Source organism: Pelophylax lessonae (assembly GCF_965119305.1).
Source record: "Pelophylax lessonae genome assembly, chromosome: 2".
In the NCBI taxonomy this organism is placed as follows: Eukaryota; Metazoa; Chordata; class Amphibia; order Anura; family Ranidae; genus Pelophylax; species Pelophylax lessonae.
In genome coordinates, this window is record NC_138769.1 from 455261277 (window position 1) to 455284838 (window position 23562).

General features: G+C 44.7%; 1 protein-coding gene across 3 annotated transcripts in view; it reads left to right on the forward strand.

The window, feature by feature from the left end:
• TMEM131 (transmembrane protein 131) overlaps positions 1-23562 on the forward strand; it is a 483390-nt gene that overhangs the window by 431439 nt on the left and 28389 nt on the right. For 2 of the 3 annotated variants that reach the window (XM_082245264.1, XM_082245262.1), the window contains exons 32-35: positions 1297-1472; positions 15231-15361; positions 15833-15957; positions 16102-16260. In XM_082245264.1, the coding sequence (XP_082101390.1) occupies positions 1297-1472; positions 15231-15361; positions 15833-15957; positions 16102-16260 (591 nt within the window). The remainder of the gene's footprint in view (positions 1-1296; positions 1473-15230; positions 15362-15832; positions 15958-16101; positions 16261-23562) is intronic. The other variant, XM_082245263.1, reaches the window with a different exon arrangement.

Consider the following 23562-nt stretch of genomic DNA (forward strand, 5'->3'; position numbering starts at 1 on the left):
GTGCTGAATCGCAAAATATGGCCTTGTCAGGAATTGGGTAAAATCTTCAGGTCTTAAAGCTGTTAAAAATACGCTCATTGAGAATTTTTTTGTCAAAGACATGTAGCTAAATAGATTTTGGCCTAAATATATGACAAAAATTTAATATATTGGATATTTTTTAACTGTCAAAGTAGGAAAATATTGTTATTTTTTTCAAAATTGTCCCTTTTTTTTTTTTATTAATTTCGCAAAAAATGAAAATCGCACAGGTGATCAAATACCACCAAAAGAAAGCTCTTTTGTTTGGGTACGGCGTTGCATTACTGGGCAATTGTCTGTTAAAGTCGCACAGTGCCGAATCGCAAAAAGTGGCCTGGACATAGGACAGCAAAATCCTCCGGTGGTAAAGTGGTTAAAGTTTTCTGAAACCTGCTAGCAGCTTGTTTACAGTGACAATTAGCACTCCCATTAGGATCTGTGTAAAAGGCTTCATGTACACTACAGCTCCTGAGCTTGAGTTTAGAAACTTTTGACATTTTTTTGCCAAAGCTCGTAAACTCAACTCCATTAAAGCCTTATGTGTCCATGTAAACATTGGCTTTTAGGATCGCTTAGGAGCTGCTGTGGTTAGGGGAGGTTTAACCTCTCTTCTAAATGCAGTAGAATTGCGGTGTGATTTTGCCACGTTTTGTGTTTTCCATCGGCCGACCGTCAAAGTAGGCTATGTGTACATGAAGCCTAACATTTTAAAATAGAAGTTGAAGGGTGTTTTAAAGGCATTGAAAAATCTGCTCGAAGCTTGTCAAAAGCTTGCTGAAAGCTTCATAATAGCTTGCTGTTAACACTGCTCTTATACAAGGTGAAGCCTGTTTGAAACAGGTCATACTTGGATAGAAAAGGCAGCCATTTTGAGGGCAGGAACCATCTTTTGCAGTGTATTTTGAGCATTTATTAGGAACTAGTGAGATAATGTTAGACCTCGGTTACTACGTTACCTTTCATACAAAATTGCGTTCAGACATTCTATAAATGCATTCCCATTGCAGATTTGATTGTTCTTGCTGTGTGGTGTGATAGACCCTTGTACCCCTGTTCATCCTTGCCAGAGTATATGGCTGCATTATTTGTGTATAGGCATGAACAATTTAGTAAAGTCACACAAGAATTTATTTAGTAGTAATCATTTTATTTTATATATTTTTTTTTTCATGCTTGCATAGCCTGTGGTATTCACAGGATGTTTCAGATTTGAAAAGTATTTTTTTTTTTTTTTTTAAAGTCTGCTTTTTTTTATTATTTATTTTTACTGAATAGGGAAAGGGAAATCTCTTCAGCACAAAGTTAAATTTCTGAAAAAACAAGACGAGAAAGAGAGGAGAGTAAAAGGAAAAACACAAGAAGATGAACTGAAAGACTCTCTTGCAGATGATGACAGCTCCTCCACCACCACAGAAACTTCCAATCCTGACACTGAGCCACTTATTAAAGAGGTACATGTCCTGATCTGTGCATAGTAACCACTTAAACTTTCACCTCGTCTAGCTCGAAAGATTCCTACCAAGGAGTATACCTGTCATCATAATGGTAGATTAGCCTTGGGAGTACAGTACGCCAACCTGTTTAATCTTTTAGCTGATGATCCATGTTCTCTACCAGATCATTCAGGTGCGCTCTCTAAAGGACTTTTTTCCACCCTGCTTCTCAGTCACTGACTTGACAGCCTAACAGTTGAAGCTTAGGTTCTAAGAGATTGGCATTTTGGATTCTGGAATTACGACCTTGCTTGTAAACGTCTTGCCACAAAATGTATCTAGTTAGATAGTTTATAAGGTTGAAAAAGAGACCGGTCCATCCAGTCCCCAACCTATGTGTGTGATTTTTATTCTCGAACAGTTCCTTTAGCCATGTATATTCTTTCTGCAATCTAAAGTTAAACCTCCTTGCTTCTAGCCTGAAATCCTGGTTGCGTGTCCTTTTCAGAGACCTTAGAGTAAACATATTATAACAGTTACTGAATTCACCTTTGATATATTTGTATATTGTAATTGTATCCCCTCTTGAGTAAATAACAGTAATCTATGTAATTGTTTCTCATAGCTGAGGACCTCCATCCCCCTTAATACATTTCTTATTCAACAAAATCTTTCCTGAGGATTGGTGACCTAAACAGAACTGCATATTCAAGATGAGGCGGAACCAGTGTTTTTTTTTTTTTTTTTGAGGGGTAGAATTATTGATTTATCTCTTGAATGTATGCCTTCTTCAGTGCATGACAGTATTTTCGTAACTTTGTTAGCTGCAGCTTGGCATTGCATGATATTGCTAGGCCTTTAGTCTTCAATCACCCCCAGATTCTTTTTCATTATAGATTCTGCTAGGACAGCCCCTCCCAATGTGTATTGTGCATGTATATTTACATTTCTCAATATAGAACCTCATCTGCCATGTAGCTGCCAAACCCCCTATTTTGTCAAGGTCTTCCTGTATCCCATGATGCAGTACCCTGTGCCAAAGTTCCTCCCCTGCATAATTTGGTATTATCAACACTGAAATTGAGATGTTCAATCCAACCTCTATATCATTATTAAAGTTAACAGCATTGGCCCAACGAAAGAACCAGTCATGTATCGCTACTCTCTGGACATGTTCATATAACCAGTTCCCTATGTTCATACGATTTCATCAACTCCAGCAGACCTCCTGTTATAGATTACAATTCTGAGATACAGTATCAAATGCCTTAGCAGAATCTAGATAAACTACATCCACAAATATTCCACCACACTACATCTCACTTCTTTCCTCCTGAAATGATAACCGGTTGGTCTGACTAGAAAAGTTTTTCATCATTTCATCAGTCCAGGCTGATTTTCACTTATGTTGCATTTACCATTCCCTCATATACCTGACTGGCCTGTAGTTGCCTGGTATAAATCTCAACCTTGTTTTGGAAATCGGGCTCCACACTTACTCTACACCAATCAGTTGGTACCATTCCAGTCAGTAGGTGGTCTTTAAAAATTGGAAATAGCAGCTTGGCTATAACTGGGCTAAATTCCCTTAAGACTTGTTGGTGTAATCCCTCTGGACCTGGTGATTGTGTTCTCATTCATTTTCTTCAGTCTTTTTCGTACCTGGTTTTCAGTCAACCACAGAGGTACCTTCAGTGAAAAAACATTATTCATCTGTAAAAACTGAAGAGAAAAAATTATTTCGTACATCTGCACTTTCACTGTCATTTGTGACCAGTTCGTCATGCTCATCTGTTATGGGGCCTATTTGTTTTTTCCATAACCTTTTTTACTATTGATATACTGGTATTTGAAAAATTTTGCGACCGGACAATTGACATTTAGGAGGGGGCTGTAGATGGTGAGGTCTCTACCCCCCCACCCCCCAGGAGCCGGGTGGCGCCGCAATTTTCTTGGGGCCTTTTGTGCTGTTGATCGGCAGCCATGTTTATGTAGCCTCAACGGCCATTTTATTGTGGTTTTTCATTGAAATTGCAGACATGTTTTTGAAGCTATAGGGGCGGTGATTTTGGCGGTGGGAGCCCCTCCTCATCCCCTAGTGATGACTCCTGGATCTTTCTCTTCCTGATTGCTGTATGGTGTGCAGTTTTCCTGGTGCTGCAAGTGCCTGATCAGTGGTGGTGAGTCTTTTTGTGGGGTGTTCTCTCCCTCTCTTTGCTATAGCAGCGGTGGTGCTCTGTGCTGGACCCTGCGGTACCGCCAGCACGGTGGGGGTGCCTCTAGCAGTATTGCACACTTTTTTGTGTGGGTTCCCCTCTTCACTAATGGAGTCATTGTAGCACATTTCCTTACCTGATCCCCTCTCCGAGACTGCCGGGCCCTCAGAGGACTGCACTGACTATGGTCCTGGAGTCCAAGGTGGATTTGGTCCTGGGAAAACAGGCTAGCAAAAAGCGTCCTCTGCCGTCCCCTGCTTCATCTGTCTCATCAGATCCTGACTCTGATTCAGCTGCCGCAGATGTGAGTTACCCTTCTGGGTCTGTATTCATGCACCCTGCGTGCTCAGATAGGGAGGATGATTCCTCTGCTCCTCTAGCTGTGCATGAAAAGGCACTGGTGGATACGCTTATTGTCAGTGCGTGAAACTTTAAAGATGGAGGATGCGTCTGATGCTTTCCAGGTTAAATAAAGCAGTCTTAATTCCGGTTGAGGAGTCCCCCGGCTTTTAAAGATCTGGCTGATAGGAGGTCGGAGGCTCTGACCCGCCATATGTTCACTGTGGCTGGTTCAGCACTTAGGCCGGTATTTACTATTTTCCTGGTGTCGCGAACTCTGACCGAGTGAGCTGAACTTTTTCGCCAGCACCTGTAGGGGCTACAGTTTGTCTGTGATGCCTCTTTGGATGTGGCTCCTTTGATTTTCCAGACTGTCTCGCCAGTGGTCCTTCGGTGTATTATCTGGCTGAAATGCTGGTCTGTGGATCAGACTTCTAAGAAGACCTTAGCTCATCTCCCATTTGTGGGGAATCGCCTGTTTAGAGCTTCCTTGGATGACATCATTAAGGGCCCCACAGGGGGGGGAAGGGTATTCTTCTTCCGCAGGCTTCCAAGGGCAAGGAGCCCCGTCGTAGATGGGGCCATTCTTCTCGGCTCACAAGAGGCCTTTTTGTCCCTCAGGGTCTCAAGACAAGGTATCCAAGCCCTTCAGAGCCTCCACCAGAGGTTCCAGGAGGCCCTGGTCTAGCAAGTCACGAGCGGGTTCTTCTAGACCTGCGGACAAGGCTTCCTCTGCATGAAGGGGTGCCCTCGCCCATATCTGGGGTGTGTGGATGTCACCGCTGGTTTCCAGATCTGTGGACCTCCCTGGTAAAAGACAAGTGGGTCCACAAAGTAATTCAGTCCGGCTACAAGATCAAGTTTGGGTCTTATCCTCCAGAAAGGTTCTTCCCTTCCAACCTGCGCTTGTCCCCAGATCTCTTATGGAGTCTCTTTGGGGCGGTGCAAGAATTGATACTTCAAGGGGTGATTGTCCCAGTTTTGACTTCGGAACGTTTTCAGGGGTTTTACGCAAACCTGTTCACAGGAAGGAAGGCAAGGTACTTCTAATTCTGGACCTCAAGGCGCTTAACTGCTTTGTGCATCTCTACATAAGGGGTATTTTTTCGCTTCTATCGACATCAAGGATGCCTACCTTCACATTCCAATATGTGCCAGTCACCTGCTTTGCCGTGGGCGAGGAGCATTATCAGTTTGTGGTGTTACCCTTTGGTCTTGCCTCTGCTCCTCGGGTCCGCACAAAAGTGTTGGCCCCAGTACTAGCATGTTGCGTCTGCAGGGGATCGCGGTACTGGGCTACCTGGACGATCTTCTGCGAGCAGAGTCTGCAACTGCTCTGATAGACAACTTGCTGATTACTCTGCAAACTCTGAGGGAGTTCGGTGGAATTCTGAACCTCCAGAAGTCTCCTCTGGTTTCTGTCCACAAGACTAGACTATCTGGGTCTGACTCTGGACTCGGCCTCAGCCAGAGTGTTTCTTCCTCTGGAAAAACTCCAGAAATTGTAGGAGGCAATCCAGCTTCTGTTGTCCAACAGACCGGGCTTGCGTGCGGGTGCTCGGCCTGATGGTGTCTACCATTTGCACAGTTCAACATGAGATCTCTGCAAAGAGAGATCCTGGTGAAATGGGACCAGAATCCTCAGTCTCTAGACAATCTGATCCTTTTGAGCTGGGGTACAAGAGGGTCCCTGATCTGGTGGCTTCATACTTGGACAGAGAAAATCCTTTCTCCCCTAGTACTTGTCTCTGCGGATGCCAGCTCATCCAGGTAGGGAGGTGTCGTCAGCACAAACTATGCTCAAGGGGGTCTGGACTCTTCTGGAGTCCAGACTGCCGTTCAATGTACTGGAACTCAGAGCGATCAGACTTTGTCTGGATCTTCGGATAGTTTGCATTCAGGGGTGTCCAGTACGCAGGTATTCGGACAATGCCACGGCTATGATCTATGTCAATAACCAAGGGGGCACAAGAAATACCCTGGCGGCTCGGGAGGTAACCGGTATTCTAAGGTGGGCAGAATGATTCATTCCAGCCTTCTCTGCTGTACACATTCCAGGGGTGGAAAATTGGCAAGCAAATTATCTCAGTCGACAGGCGATGGACCAGGGGGATTTGTCACTTCATCTGGAGGTGTTTTATCAGTTATGTCTCCGGTGGGGTACTCCCGAGGTGGACCTGTTGGCCTCTCGCCTAAACAGGAAGGTACAAAGGTTTATGGCACAGGCTGTGGACCCTCTAGCGGACGTCTCAGATGCCTTAGTGGCTCTTTGGAGTCAGTATCGTCTGATTTACACCTTCCCCCCTCTCAAACTTCTGCCAAGATTCCTGTGCAGGATCAAGACAGAAGGGATTCCGGTCATTCTAGTGGCTCCAGACTGGCCTCTCTGGACTTGGTACGCCGATCTGGTACGGCTGGTCGCGCATGCTTCTTGGAGACTTCCTCTCAGGGAAGATCTGCTGTGCCAATGGCCGATCTTCCATCCTGCTTTAGGGTAGCTGGCTTTAATGGCTCGGCTGTTGAAAGCCAGGTGCTGAAGGATAGAGGTTTGCCTGAATCAGTGAATCCACGGCTTTTCTGTCCCAGATTTTTTTTTTTAAGTGTTCTTACCCCTCAGTTTGAGAAGATTTTGGATGTCCCTGGGTTGCTTAAAGCAGAAGTGTTAGGATGCATATTTTTGCATAGTTACATTGGTCCAGCTTGGACTATTGTAGGTATGCAAGTGTCCTACCTTGTCGATCTCCATGGAAATCACTGTAGCAGGTTCCGCTGCTACAGTGATTGCCACTAGCTTCCAGTTTCCATGCCAAGCGGCTGCCTGGTGAACAGAGGCAGTCACTCGCTCAGCATAGGCACCATAAAGGGAATATTTTACATTTTTTAAATGAATGCAAACCTAGACCCTGATGACCCCTCCTGGGGTATGCTAACCATGATGGGTAAAGTTTGGACCCTGTTTAGAGACCAACAAAGTAAATAGTAAGGCAAGTTTACCCTGTACTGGACCAATACAGTAGCCTCACTGTCTACAGGTTTCCAAAATGGAATTATGCAAAAAAATCTATATGGAAAGCGGTAATTGTGTTTTGAAATTGAATCACTTATGTAGTGCTATCTTTTCAAACTCTACGGAAAAATTCCACAATTCAGAGCTTAGTCTTAGGTAAATGACTACATCGTCCATCTTTAACATTGGGGGGGGGGGTTAGGGGTAGTCTTTTGTTCAGTATCACTGGATAGTCCTAACAGATACTAGTGTTTCATGATGGGCAGGAGACTGCCAATCCCTCACAAACTTGGGTGGATGGCTAAGATGTTGCATCACACCACATGTAGCACTATTACCACCAACTTGGCCTAGAGCTCTTAGTTACTACTACACTGTGTTCACAACTATTAGTGAAGTTGTATTTTTGAGGATTCATTTAATTATTGTATCACAGTACTCCCGGTCAATCCAAAATGTTAATAAACCTCAAACCTGAATATTTAAGAAAGTAAAAGTGAGCTTTTGGCTTTCTTAGGAGAATATCTATATGTCCATAATTATGCACAAATATATTATCATTATTCTTTCTTCTTTAAGGCCTTTACTGGCTGACCACGCAGTGGAGTACTTCGATACATGCGATGGCGCATTGTGCTGCATAAATATCATGGTCATCTTAAAAGCTGCAGACTTTTTTTTCTGTAACACTGCTTGAAGTAAGTGCCTTCTAAAAACTGACAGTAGCTTTGGGAGTTAATTTTGAGTCCATTTGCCACCCGAAAAGGTCCAACTAGCTCATTTTATAATACCAGCCCATACTAGTACCCCACCTCCACCTTCCTTGCGTCTGAATCGAAGTGGAGCTCTGTGCCTGTTACTGATGCAGGCACAGGCCCATTCATCTGGTCCGTCATGAGTCACTCTTATCTCATCAGTCTATAAAACTTTTGAAAACTCGGTCTTCAGATATTTCTTGGCCCAGTCATGGGGTTTCAACTTGTGTCTATTTCAGTGGTGGTCGGGTTTTAGCCTACCTCATCTTGGCGATATCTCTGAACACCTTGTACTTCTGTGCACTTTAGGTAGGTTGCGGTTCTGGAATATGACAGCCCTGGAGGATAATGGGTTCCTGGTAGCTTCACGCTTGATTATTCTCAAATCTTTGTCAGTTCATTTTCTTTCTTTTTTTTCTCAACCTGTTTCATATGACCCTATTGACTATTTGCAACAAAACCTTTTATGGTTCTGTGATCACGCCCCAATATCTTAGCAATTTCAAGAGTGCTGCATCCCTCTGAAAGAACCTTTACAATTTTTTACTTTTCAGAGTCAGTTAAATATCTTTTTTTGGCCCAGAGGAAAAGAAGCCCAACATAATAATAATTATGCACACCTTGATATAGGGTGTTGATATTTGTAGGTCACATCCTCCCTCGTTACACAAAAAAACATCACCTCATATGCTTATATCCAATATGGACAATATGCATAAAAATGATTTGGTCAAAATACTTACCTGCCAATAATTGTGCACACAGTGTATATAAGACTGTTTATAAGGCACTCTAACCTACCACCCTCTTGCCACAAGGACTTTTACAGGATAGACGATACTTGATTTTCTATGTACTTCACGGACTTGCTTACTCTGTGATTACCTTATAGGGAATACCCTTAATAAGCATTGGCAGAAGCCCAGTGCAAATTATTCTGGGCGCAAGTTTGGGCGGATATTCGCTTTGGCTTTATTTTCTGCTGTAAAAACCCTTATTCAAGGTGTTTCTTGATTTAGACCACCCTTACAGCACCCTGTGCTCTCTTTGGAGTATGAATTTGGTGCTCTCTGGCATGCAGAAACTATACTTTTAACCATCAGGGAACTCTTTGGATGATCTTGCCTGCACATTTGCATTCTTAGTGGCTATCATGACTGTCAGAAGTATTTTTGAAATAGAGTATTTTTGTAAAGAGCCATTCCTTCACAAAGACTAAAGTCTTGTGCCCAACACCTGCCTACCAAAAATGGCATCTAACTTCCACTTTTTACTAACTCATTGTCCTTCCCATTTTATGCCATGTTCTTCACCCCAGATAGATTGCTCTTCATTGTTTGGACATTGTCCAAGCTATGAGAGTTTATCTGAAAGCTTCTATAACAAAGATGGCTTCTCTCTTTTTTTTTTTTCGTCAGAGCCCCACAAAGAACATTCAAAATCCACTCTTGCCAGGTAAAGAGAATCACTCATCTCAAGAGCTTACACTGTAAAGTGAAGACACCTCCCCACTTTTATGTGCTCACTCCTTCAGTGACAGTTTTCTGGGCAATCCCACATGAAGCCTTTGTTGCCAAGCTTTACAAGGCTGCCATTTGATCTTCTGTTCAGAAATTCTCCAAGTTCTACCAGGTCAATGTCTAAGCCCTATGGGATGCAACCAGGCCAGCTCCACCATAAGGCTGCTTAGGCAGCCGCCTTTAGGGTGCTGGGATGGGGGGGGGGGCAGTAAAATGCACCTTCCCCTGTGCAGAGAATACACCCTTGCACCAACCCTTACAGCCAGCGATGACAGGAGAACTGAGCAGTGTAAGCCCAACCTCTGTCTACAGGTCCTCTGAGGACTCTGCTGAAATAAGCTCACACGCTGAATGTGGAAGATGCTCTGCCTCAGGGTGCCAGTGGTTAGTGGTCTGGGAATCGGGTAAGTCCAAAGATGGGGGAGGATCCATCTGTCTGTTCACATACACTTACACTTACAATCTACACACTGACATATTACCGCTCTGTCCAACCCCCTGCCGCTATATGCACACAACTTGTCTTCCATGTGTCCGAATCGGCTCCTGGAGCCCCACACACCCATCACGTTATCCCAGAACACACACATGAGTGCTCCAGACAGAGCAGCATATGGTGTATCCAGCTGTACAAGCATTGCACACACTGCATGGCAGAACAAGCCCAGCAGAGATCTGGACCGGAACTGGCTGTGTGTACATGTGGAGGGGGGAGGGGGGTTGCAGCTGAGGACCATCCTCTATCCAATCTTCCCTCTCCTGTCATCACATGTGTGCAGTCATAGCACCCCTCTCCATGGCATTGTGTAATGGTGGCCATACACACCTCCATCAATGTCCTCTCTGATCCATCTCCAACCATCCATAATCCATCTATAGTCAGTGACCCATTCCATCTGTATGGGTGGTGGACAGGCAAGGGGATTCTCATCCATAGTCAGAAAATACAAATGGAAGTTATCAATCTCATCTCTCAATCTCATTTCTGTATCCCTTCCCTGTGATGGGCGGCCGCTTTCTCTTCTAGTTTGCATTGTTCACTGTGGCGAGCCGGGCCCAGGCACCCAGGTCGGATTGCTGGTGCAGACTCGCCTGAGCGGTGTACACATCCTCTCGATATTCATCTCAGTATCAGCCATACAATGCCGTAATCTGATTGATCGAAACTCAATTGGATTAACAAACGAATATCGGTGCTGCTGATCAGTACAACACGTTTCATAATTTTTCGCTCTGGCTGGTCAACTAAGTTTGATCCACATTCGATCAGAAGGGAAGTCCTGTCTATTCAATTGTATGCCTATTCCATTATTCTAAATGAATCACACATCAATCTAATAATAAAATGGAATGCTCTATGATCACCATTACAGTAGCATAGCACAGCTATGCTTTGTGTGTACAATCTTTTTTTATGAGATATACGCGCACATGCTCATACTATGTCTCACAAAAGTGAGTACATCCCTCACATTTTTGTAATTATTTTAATATATCTTGTGATCACATTTTTGTAATTATTTTAATATATCTTCTTATAACACTGAAGAAATTACACTTTTCTACAATGTAAAGTAGTGAGTGTACAGCTTGTATAACAGTGTAAATTTGCCGTCCCATCAAAACAACTCAACACACAGCCATTAATGTCTAATTCGCTGGCAACAAAAGTGAGTACAGCCCTAAATGAAAATGTCCAAATTGGGCCCAAAGTGTCAATATTTTCTTTGGCCACCTTTATTTTCCAGCACTGCCTTAACCCTCTTGGGCATGGAGTTCACCAGAGCTTCAAAGGTTGCCACTGGAGTCCTCTTCTACTCCTTCATGATGACATCACAGAGCTGATGGATGTTAGAGACCCTGTGCTCCTCCACCTTCTGTTTGAAGATGCTTAATAGGGTTTAGGTATGGAGACATGCTTGGCCAGTCCATCACATTTACCTTCAGCTTCTTTAGCAAGGCAGTGGTCATCTTGGAGGTGTGTTTGGGGTTATGTTGGAATACTGCCCTGCGGCCCAGTCTCTGAAAGGAGGGGATCATGCTCTGCTTCAGTATGTCACAGTACATGTTGGCATTCATGGTTCCTTCAATAAACTGTAGCTCCCCAGTGCCGACAGCACTCATGCAGTCCTGTTAAACTGCTGTATTATCTTGGCCACCATGCTGAAACTCAGTTTCAGGGTCTTGGCAATCTTATAGCCTAGACCATCTTTATGTAGAGCAACAATTCTTTTTTTCAGATCCTGAGAGTTCTTTGCCATGAGGACCACAGGACATGGTTCCAGTAATCCATGTCCTCGGTCTGCTTGTCTTCCGCAAACTGTTTGCGGGTTTTCTTGTGCATCATCTTCAAAAGAGGTTTTCTTCTAGGACGACAGCCATGCAGACCAATTTGATGTGGTGTACGGCGTATGGTCTGAGCACTGACATCACACCTTCGACCTCTGTAGCGATGCTGGCAGCACTCCTATGTCTATTTCCCAAACACCACGTCTGGATATGCCGCTGGGCACGTGCACTCAGCTTATTTGGTTGACCATGGCGAGGCCTGTTCTAAGTGGAACCTGTGCTGTTAAACCGCTCTGTGGTCTTGGCCGCCGTGCTGCAGCTCAGTTTAGGGTCTTGGCAATCTTCTTATAGCCCATGTCATCTTTATGTAGAGCAACAATTTTTTTTTTTTTTTATTTTTTTTTTTTTTTTCACATCCTCAGAGACTTCTTTGCCATGAGGTGCCATGTTGAATTCCAGTGACCAATATGAAAGTGTGAGAGTGATTACACCAAATTTAACATATCTGCTCCCTTTTCACACCTGAGACCTTGTAACATGAACAAGTCACATGACACCGGGGAGGGAAAATGGCTAATTGGGCCCAAACATTTTCACTTAGGGGTGTACTCACTTTTGTTACCAGCGATTTAGACATCAATGGCTGTGTTGTGTTATTTTGAGGGGACAGCAAATTTACACTGTTTATACAAGCTGTACACTCATTATTTTACATTGTAGTAAAGTGTCAGTTCTTCAGTGTTGTCACATGAAATAATATATCAAAATATTTACAAAAATGTGGGGGTTTACTTACTTTTGTGAGTTACTGTACAAACATGCAAACTTATACACACACATGCTATACACACACTGATTCATACACACATATATATTCACACAAACATGCACATACACATATTCGTACAGGGCCAGTGCCAGCATAAGGCTACTTAGACAGCAGCCGTAGGGTGCCAATTTGGGGGGGGGGGGGGGGGAGTAGTTGTGTTAAAATTCACTTTCACCTGGATGCCTCTTTCAAACACAAGGTTCTTGCTTTTTTAAGTCTGTTGACACTTGTTATTGTTGGGCCTTGTGTTGTGTTTTCCTTGCTACCCACCATTCCTATTCATTGCTTGGGAACAACCCAGGGGCTATGAATATCTAGCCTTTCTCTTGATGAAGATATCATACAATACTGGTTAACCATTTGCTTCCCAGCATACAAACATATACATCCTGGACAAGTAGTTATACCAGGATCATGTCTGCAGCTGTAGTCAAGATCTTGATATTGTTTTTTTCGGCCAGTGGTCGGTTTTCATGTAAAAGTGATCCAAGCGGATCTACAGTCGCCCAATCGCGTTTGCAGTACTGCAGCCCCCTAATAGACCCCTGATCTTTCCGGCAAGAGTACCTGTCACTGTCCAAAGCTAACTCAAAGGGTCCTGTGGTAGCCATAGAATTGAATGAATATAAAACGTTAAAAATGCAAAAGCACATGTAGGTCTGGCACGCATATGTAAACAGTGATTGCAGGACACGTGTGTGGTATTCTCATGAACATCAGAGCAAAAATAATTCAAGCACCAGAGTATCGTTTAACTCTAAACTGATACCCTGTAAAGGCTTTTAAAGCATCGCCCATGGACAATTTTAGGTACCGTAGGTTATGGCCCCAAAAAAAATCCCTATGAGTGAAGTTCACATCAGTTGACTTGCATTGCAATGTATTTGCCCGGCGCTGAAAAAGTACAACATGCACTACGTTTTTCACCACAACACGTTCAAATGCATTGCAAGTTAAAAAAAAAATCAAGGCATATAAAATGCATTACAATGTGTTAACAAAAACACAATGCCGCTTGTGTTAACTCCTGCATTGTGGTGTGAATGAGCCCTTACCCAACGCAACATAATTTTTTATATTTTACAGAAAATGATACTGTGTTTGTGTGCACTAAAAGTCAATTGTATTTTTTCCTGAAAATGTACATTTGATAAACGGCTGCACAAATATACGACAGAAAACTGCAAAAGTCACAATTTTATTCTCCAGGGACTCTGCTTTCAGAAATATATAGTGTTTGGGGGTTCGAATGAAATTTTCTAGCAATAAAATGCTGATTTTAATATGTATATGAAAAATCTTGACTTTGTCCTGGGCGGCAAGCGATTAAGATACAAATAAGATGTGAGAAATTTTGCCTGTAAATTCTGCATCTTGAAATACAGTACAGGAGACCCTCCCCTCTATTCTTTTATTACCCTGCATTGCTTGCTAAACAACTGAGCACTCAAGGAGTCCAGCCTATGTCCCAAAGTGTACTTCCAGATATCGAATTTACCTATCTTCTGCTCAGAGTATTTATAAAAGGTCCTAGTACCCGATCTTTACCTGCTTGGAACGCATCAAGGGCAAAGGTTCTCTCCATGACCTGAAAGGCTCATCTCCCTTCCAGTTATCTACAAACGTCCACAGGATAATTTGGATGCTCCAGGCTTTTGGGTGGGTGATCACTTTCCAAATATCTGCTCCTCAGTCTAATGTCCGTGGCCTACATCAGTCACCAAGGGGGTAGAGGTGTCATGCAGCTTTGAAAGAAGCAATCCAGATAATGTCCCGGATTGAGACTCGCTGCCTAATGATCACCGTGGTCCACATTCCAGGAGTTTACACCTGGAAAGCAGGTTACCTCAGCTTCCACTGCTTGGGTCAGTGGGAGTGGGCCCTTCACCTTGGCATATTTGCCTGATATGTCAGAGGTGGGGGGACCCAAGATGTAGATATCTTAGCCTCGAGATTCAACAACTAACTAGCTATTCATGGCCAGGACCAAGGACTCTTTAGCAATGGCATCAAATGCCTTGATAATCCCTTGGATCAGTTCAGACTATAATATATGCCTTGTCTGCTCCACAAATGGAGCAAGAGTAGAAGCTGGTGTTTCTTGTTGCATCAAACTGACCCAGAAGAACCTGGTACATAGATATACTCCAACTTCTAGTAACTAACCCCTGGCCTCTTCCCGACAGGCCAGCCCTGTCACTGTTCCTTCCAGCTTCTAAGTAGATGGCTTTTAATGGCATAGATGTTAAAACCCAGGTCTTTAGGGATAAGCTTGTATAAGTTGAATCTTGAGGAGTTAAGAATGAATGAACTAAAAGTTGAGTTTGCCACTGCAGCAAGATAGCTTGTTGTTCTTAAACTATGAAAGCACTGATGAGTTTATTGACTTTTCTTGCACAGTAAGTATATACCCATACGGGAGGCATGGGCAAACAGCTGTACTGTCTACAGGAGCTTGACCCTGCACCTGTGATCCACTGATCGCGGATGCAATGTTTTGCAGGATGTAGTATAAAAAAAATAATAAATGCAATTATTTTAACCTGCAAAACCATGTGTAATTATCATTATTTTTTTTTTTTTTTTGTACAAAAGGTAACAGTAGACACAGAGGGATGTCTGAGGCTTTATGTGAGAATCTCTCATATGTTAGCCATCTCTACTAAATGTTTACATGTTTAGCCCCTTTAAATGGGATAAGTATATATGCAGTCTTTACATTTTGTGTTGGAATGATTTTGAACATTTTCACATTTATGAATTTAGGAAATGTTTGCTTTTGTCCTACTAAACTGAGTAAATATTTTTTGTGTTTTTACAGGAATCTGAGAAATTAAAGGGAAAACAAGTCATATCTGAAAAGACAGAAAATGAAACAAGTAAACAAAAGCAAAAGAGCAAGAAAGTATCAGGTCCAAACAAAAAGGAGAATGTAACAGAGGTTAAACCAAGGTAAGGGAGCTACAGTGCCTTTTAATGGTTTTACCATTGCTAAGAAAAGTGGTTTTGCTTGGATTTGTTGGATTAAGCAGTTCATGTCTGCTGTAGTTTTGTTGAAATAGACTCCATTCACATAATACACATCTCCAAAGTTGATTTCCAGTGCGACTTTGAAACGACTTTGATTTAATTTTACATTCTCTGGACCAAAGTCACACCAAAGTAGTGCAAGCCCCTTTTCAAAGCTGCTGCGACTTGAACAGGTGGCATTGAAAAGAATGGCTGCGACTTGTCATGCGATGATTTTCAAAATCCCATGACAAGTCACACAAGTGTGAATGGAGCCTAAAGTTTTCCAACGAAATTATGCACACCTGTTTGCCTGCTTTTTTGACAGTAGAGGAGCAGCTCAAAGTATATGCAATTACCAGCATTTGAGATATCCAGTACAAATGTAAAATAATGATTATTCTTCTCTTTCAGCTCTTTGGAGTTGCCATATACCACACCCTTAGAAAACAAACAGCTTAAAAACTTCTCCAAAATTGCAGCAGTACAGCATTCCTTAGGGAGTAACTCAAAACCAAGAAATTTGCAGAAACCACGGGGTAAGTATTAGTGTCAAAATTATTTTTTCTTTTTAAACAAAGTGCTTGCAGTTTGTCACTAACAACCATGTGATTCTTCTGGATCTGCACTGACAACCTAGTGGCAGTTTTTCATTGAGCATGGCATGTTAATGTTTTGTGCAGGTACAAACAGTAAGTTAGGAGAAAACAGGCAATCAGTGCTGGCGAAGCTTCATCCTAGTCGTACTGGTCAGGAACTAGGCAGCACCAGCAGTTCTGAAGGAGAGAAAGACTCTCCACCTCCAGAGTGGGACTCTGTGCCAATTCACAAATCAGGAAGCTGTGAGTATGCTCCTTCATTGCGCAGACTTCTTAGATATCCAATGACCTTACAGTTGTAGTTCAGTCACTGTCTTGTGTCCATAAAGTTACTTATGTGTTCGCATCTGACAGTTCTTTTCATTAGTATAATTTGTATTGCTTCTGTCACCAGTGCCCATTGATTTCCGTTGAATAAAACTATTGCCACCAGTGAATGTATGCTATGTTTCAGTGGCAAAATGTAAACCATATGATGTTTTAACACCTGAAGGTAATTGAAGAGTTCTATAGATTTAAAGTCGTTAAAGGTGACCACTATAATGTTCAACATAAAATGTAGTGAGTGCTACTTTGATGGTGTGTTTGCTTACCATTGCTTGCATTTGTCATGTAAGACATGTGAAACTTGTAGTTTTTACCAACGAGTTGCTTTACTTTCATCTCCTGCAGGAGAGTTTAGAATTTATATTGCATGTGTCTGAATGCTTTCTTTTTTTTACCTAATATGGCTAGATTTCAGAAATACTCCTATATGCATCTATCTTTTGTTAATAAAACATTGATTGTAGACTACATGAGGAACAGCTACATTCTATAAACGTAATGGAGGAGTTCAGTTAGAGTTTAACTATGGCCAAAATAAAAAAACTACATATATGATGAAGCCTGTCACCAGCATTAACACAGCAGTTTTTTGTTTTTTGGAGTCCCCTTGTAATATAGTTTTATCACCGGCTGAGCTTGCCAGTGGATGTTATTTTCCACTTCCTGTAAAAGGGTAACAATGCTGTTACTTCTTAAGTGAAATCATACAGCAGTGTTCTCACTGGCAGCAGGGCTGCTGATTTAAATTGCGGGGCCCCATACAGACTATCAGGCTTTGGTTAAATATCATTGTGATCTGATCTCTTTAAGGGCATGCTGTCACTACTGAAAGGGATTCCATCTTCTTCTGGTCTTCTCTCTTGAGTTCTTGGGCTCCAGCCGTTTGGCCAGACCGTGATGATATGACACATGCACGCGGGAGTCATGGTCACATCACAGCTTTCTCAGTAGATGGTATGCTGTCCATTGAGAACGCAAGGCACATCTGCCGGTGCTATCACCAGCTGCTACGTTTAGGAGATATTCACAATACCTACAGGTAAGCCCTATTATAGGCTTACCTGTAGATACAAGATAAAAAAATGGAGTTTACTACTATCAGATGAGTTAGTAGATGGTAAAATAGAATGAGCTGATACATGGATTTGCAGAGGGAGCTGACAGTGTAGGGGAGCAGACTCAGTTTTATAGGTCAGGAAGCAGTCTGCTTCCAGCTACACATTAACCACTTGCCTACAGTGCACTTTCACCCCCTTCCTGCCCAGACCGATTTTCAGCTTTCAGCGCTCTCACACTTTGACTGAGAATTACTCAGTCATGCAACACTGTACCCATACAAAAATTGTCCTTTTTTCACACAAATAGAGCTTTCTTTTGATGGTATTTGATCAATACTGGGTTTTTTATTTTTTGTGCTATAAATAAAAAAAGACTGAAAATATCGTGAAAAAACGCATTTTTCTTTGTTTCTGTCATAAAATTTTGCAAATTAGTAATTTTTCTTAACAAATTTTGGCCAAAATTTATACTGCTACTTATCTTTGGTAAAAATAACCCAAGTAAGTGTATATTATTTGGTCTTTGTGAAAGTTAGAGTCCACAAGCTATGGTGCGAATCATTGAAAATTGATCACACTTGATCACACCTGATGTACTGAAGGCCTATCTCATTTCTTGAGACACTAAAAAGTCAGGAAAGTACAAATACCCCCCAAATGACCCCTTTTTGGAAAGTAGACATTCCAATGTATTTAATAAGGGGCATGGTGAGTTTTTTGAAGTTGTAATTTTTTCCCACAATGCTTTGCAACATGAAGATTTTTTTTTTTTTTTTTTTTTTTACAAATTGCCGTATTAACAGCTTATTTCTCTCACACAGCACATGTATACTTGCAACTACACCCCAAAACACATTCTACTACTCCTCCTGAGTATGGGATACCACATGTGTGAGACTTTTTCACAGCCTGGCCACATACAGAGGCCTAACATCCAAGTAGCAGCGTCCGGCATTCTAGGAGCACAAATTACACATATAATTTCCTGACAACTTATCGCACTTTTGAAGGCCCTGGAGCACCAGGACAATGGAAACCCCCATAAAATGACCCCATTTTGGAAAGCAAACAGCCCAACGTATAATTTTTGAGGCATAATGAGTCTTTTGAATATGTCATTTTTTTCCACAAGTTTTTGGAAAATGTGGAAAGAAAATGAAAACACATTTTTTTTTTTACACAAAGCTGTCCATTTATGCAATATTTCTAACACATAGCATGTACATAGCAAAAATTGCACCCCAAAATACATTCTGCTATTCCTCCTGAGTATGGCGATACCACATGTGTAACACTTTTTCACAGCCTGGCCACATACATAGGCCTAACATCCAAGTAGCGCTTTACACAAAGTTGTCCATTTATCCACTTTAAGACTGGGCCTATTTTTGACACTTGGTGTTTACAAGCTAAAATCATTTTTCTCTTACGTCCTCCGACAGTCGCCGCCTCTTCATATTCGTCACTAATGGGGTTATTGACCTTTGCTCCGTAGGAGTGCTAGGCAACAGAATATATTAATATCAAAGCTTTTAGCATATCCCACCCCCAGGGGGTGGTCCCCTCAGTCAATACCTCCTTGCTTCCTGCATACCAACTCAGTTTCATATGCCTAGCTCAGGAGTGCAGGCTGTTCCTGTGCTGGGGCTCTTAGTCTCAGCCACTTTTCTCTTTTTTTGATTTTATTTGAAGTTTTTTCTCTTTCTTTTACTTAGCTGTTTATTTCCAGCGTTAGTTAGTTCTTCTGATGAAGATGATCGTGCGGAGCTGGGTCTCAGTCTGGCCACCCTGGATCCCAGGGCTCAGGGCCAGGGGCTTCCCAGCCTGCCATCGAGCGTTCAGCTTAGGTTTTGCCCTGGCACATTGAACGACCCATCCCTGTTCGCTGCAGGGATGCTATCTGTGAGGTGGCTACCTCACTGGACGCCATTGCGGTTTCGCACCGCAACTCCACTGCGTCATGCTTGCAACACTCCCTGTCCTCAGCAGGCTCCCCACGCCATCTGGACTGGTAAGTGTATCTCTATGTGGGGACCTGTCTTGGTTGGGTGTCAGTCTGGGACTGTGTGACCCTGCATGTCTATGTGACTTCTGTGCTCCGTCAGCTCCTGTGTGCACTTGCTGCCTGTGTGTGAGCTGTGAGGGGGGGGGGGGCTCTCCCGCTCTGCTGGGTGTCATATGAAGCAGTAAGATTTTAGACATGCTGTGCGGCGATCCGCCATTTTTCTGGGGCAAAAATTATGGTGGCAGGTCCTGTGAGGTACTGCACACATTTTTGGCGCCAAACGCCGCCATTTTGAGCGGCGATCGATCCCACATGTCAGCGCCATGTTCTCTTTGCCCAGGGTTTTGTCCTCAGCCGAGCGGCCATGTTTGTGTAGCCTTGCAGAGGCTTCATAGGGGCGGTCAGTCTTGCATCACTTCCTTTTCCTCTGGGACAGCGATCGGTGCAGCAGCCTGTGTGAGCTCTCCAGGTTTTATATCTCTTTTTTTCCTGTATTCCTTGCCCAGTTTCTTATCCCTGTGGGGGTCAGTGTGTTCAGTGGGTGCGGTGGGCAGCGCTCGCCGCGATCTTAAAGGGGCAGTACCTTTTTTATAAATTTTTTGCTGGGGCATGGATTCTCAGGATTGCAAGTTTCCTTCCACCCTGGTGGGGGGCCAAGGGGCTGCTGCTTCCCCCTTGGGGGCTGATCTGGCCACTATTGTGGCTAACTTGGCTGCTCAGGTGCAGATGCTGGTGGCTGATCGATCCTCAAAACGGCCCAGGGTATCTATTTCCTCTGATTCAGAGGGCGATGGGGCTGCTATGGCTGGAGTGCCCTTCTCAGGGTCTCACTCATCCCTGGACCTTGTGGGGTCCGACGGGGAGGCTGAGGTGGAAGGGGTTGATAATTCTCCCCCTGGCTCGTCTGAAGAGCTTGCACTCATGGATGAGTTGGTTGCTTCTATCAAGCAAACACTGCATTTGCAGGATGAACCATGTCCTCCTGCTTTGATGTCCTCTTATGGGACGCAGAGGAAACGCAAAACATCTCAGGTTTTTCCTTGCTCTACGGAATTTCAGCGCACGGTTGATGAGCAATGGCGCAATTTAAAAAAGCCTTTTGCTGTGTCGAGTAGATTCAAGCTGCGTTATCCCTTTACACCGGCTACTGATGAGCGTTGGTGTGTACCGCCTCAGGTGGATCACGCAGTGGCGATTTTGAATAAATCAACTGCGATCCCTGCTGAGGATACCCCGGTGTTCCGGGACCCGACGGACAGGAGATTGGAATCTCTGGCCCGTCATGCTTATACGGTTACTGGCTCTATGCTGAAGCCTATTTTTGCTTCCATTATGGCAGCCCAGGCTATTGCGGATAGGACGCAGGTGCTCAGGCGCACTCTGGTGGCTGACTCTGCCCCGCCAAAAACTTTGGCTATGGTGGATCAGATTTATCAGGGTGTCATGTATTTGTGTGATGCGGAATTGGATATGGTCCCTTTGGCGGTGCGCCTTTCTAGTGTGGCGGTCTTGAACCGTCGCCTGATATGGTTGAAATGTTGGTCGGTTGACCAATCTTCTCGCAAGACTCTGGCAAATTTGCCCTACGCGGGATCCCGCCTTTTTGGCGAATCTTTGGATACCCTGATAAAGGGTATTTCTGGGGGTAAGAGCACTCTCTTGCCCCAATCTAACAAGAATAAGTTTGTTCGCGGTAAGAAGAATGCTTCGTTTAGGCCCTCTCAGGGGTCCTTTCGTGCCTTTCGGTCGCACTATAAGGGCGAGCCCTTCAAAGGCCAAGGCTCCCAGAAGAAGCCGTGGGCGGGTAAGCAGAAGTCCGGCCAGTCCGGATCCGCTGCCCATAACAATGCGGCCTGAAGGGGCGCCCTCACCCGTTTCTGGGGTGGGGGGACATTTGCTTGGTTTTCTTCAACCCTGGCTGGACCGCATTCGGGACAGGTGGGTTCAGGAAATCGTTCGATCTGGATACAAGATCGAGTTTCTCTCTCGGCCGGCGGGCAGATTTTTCCCCTCAAACCTTCAGCTGACTCCGGAGCGCTTGCAGGATCTGCACCTTCGCGGTGCGGGACCTGCGAGCCCAGGGAGTGGTGGTTCCGGTGCCTCATCGGGACAGATTTCGGGGGTTCTATTCCAATCTGTTCACTGTGCCCAGAAAGGAGGGCAAAGTGCGTCCGATTCTGGACTTGAAAGCTCTGAACCGCTTTGTGCGGGTTCGCAAGTTTCGCATGGAATCGACTTGAAGGATGCGTACCTACACATCCCCATTTTCGAGGGTCACCAGAGGTACCTTCGATTTGCCGTTGCGGAGGATCATTATCAATTGTGGCGTTGCCCTTCGGTCTCGCTTCGGCTCCGCGGGTTTTCACCAAGGTGCTTGCGCCGGTTCTGGCTTTACTGAGGGCCCAGGGCATTTCTGTCCTGGGGTATCTGGACGATATCCTGATTCGGTCCACGACTCTGCAGGAATTCGGCTGGACGATAAATTTTCCAAAATCGACGTTGTGTCCGTCGGTTCGTCTTCCCTACCTGGGGATGATTCTGGACTCTGTTCAAGCGAAGGTCTTCCTGCCGGAAGACAAGCTTCGGACACTTCAGTGCGAAGTCAGGTCCCTCAGGGACAATCAGTGCTCGTCCCTCCGGACGTGTATGAGGTGTCTGGGATTGATGGTTTCAGCCTTCAAGGCGATTCCCTTCGCCCAGTTTCACACACGGGAGCTTCAGGCGGAGGTCCTGGCCAAGTGGGACGGGCGTCCGCAATCTCTGGATCTGCGGCTGTCGTTAAGCCATCTCACCCGAAGGGGTCTTTTGTGGTGGCTCCAGTCCCCGGTGGTGTCGGGGGGCAAGTCCTTTCGTCCTTTGTCGTGGACGGTGATTACCACGGATGCCAGCCTGTCGGGCTGGGGTGGTGTTCTGGGCGTTTTGTCCGCCCAGGGAACTTGGTCGGAGGAGGAATCTTCCCTTCCGATCAACATTCTGGAATTGCGAGCGATATCTCTCTGTCTTCTGCGTTGGACGGACAGGCTTCAGGGCCGTCCAGTTCGGGTGCAGACGGACAATGCCACAGCGGTGGCCTACATCAACCACCAAGGGGGCACCAGGAGTGCCCGGGCGGCTCGGGAAGTAGCCAACATTCTGTCTTGGGCCGAGACGCACGTCCCGGCGATCTCTGCAGTTTACATTCCGAGGGTGGAAAACTGACAGGCGGATTATCTGAGCCGCCAGACCCTGGATCAGGGGGAATGGTCCCTTCACCCGGATGTCTTCCAGATGTTATGCGCGAAGTGGGGGTCCCCAGATGTGGACTTGTTCGCATCTCGTCTAAATCACAAGGTGGAAAGGTTCGTGGCAAGGACGCGCGATCCTCGGAACCGAAAACGGTGATTCTGGTAGCACCGGACTGGCCTCGCCGGTCTTGGTACGCAGACCTTGTGAATCTGGCGGTCGACGCTCCGTGGCGTCTGCCTCTTCGAGCAGACCTTCTGTCTCAAGGGCCGATATTCCATCCTGCTTTACAGTCGCTGGCTTTAACGGCCTGGGTGTTGAAAGCCAGGTCCTGAAGGATAGGGGTCTCTCCCCTGAGGTCATTCCCACTTTGATCAAGGCCAGGAAGGCCTCTTCGGGGAAGATTTACTACCGTACTTGGAAGGCGTATTTTGCCTGGTGTGAGTCCAGGGGGTATTCCCTCCCCTCATACTCGGTATCGAGAGTGTTGGCTTTCCTTCAAACGGGCGTGGACCAGCGTTTGGCGCTGGCCACGATTAAGGGTCAGATTTCTGCGCTGGCCGTTCTTTTTCAACGTCCTGTGGCATCTAACTCTTTGGTTAGCGCCTTTGTTCAAGGGGTGCGATATTTGGTCCCTCCTAGGAGGGAGCCTTTGCCTCCGTGGGATTTGAACCTTGTTCTGTCCGTGTTACAACATGCTCCTTTTGAGAATATCAGGGAGGTCTCGTTGTCTTTGTTGTCCAAGAAGGTTGCCTTCTTAGTAGTGATTACTTCGGCTCGCAGGGTGTCGGAGCTGGCGGCCTTGTCCTGCAAGTCTCCGTATTTGGTGATTCACTTGGATAAGGTGGTCTTGCGACCTAACCCATCTTTTCTTCCGAAGAGAATTTCTGTATTTCACCTCAATGAGGACATTGTCTTGCCTTCGCTTTGCGC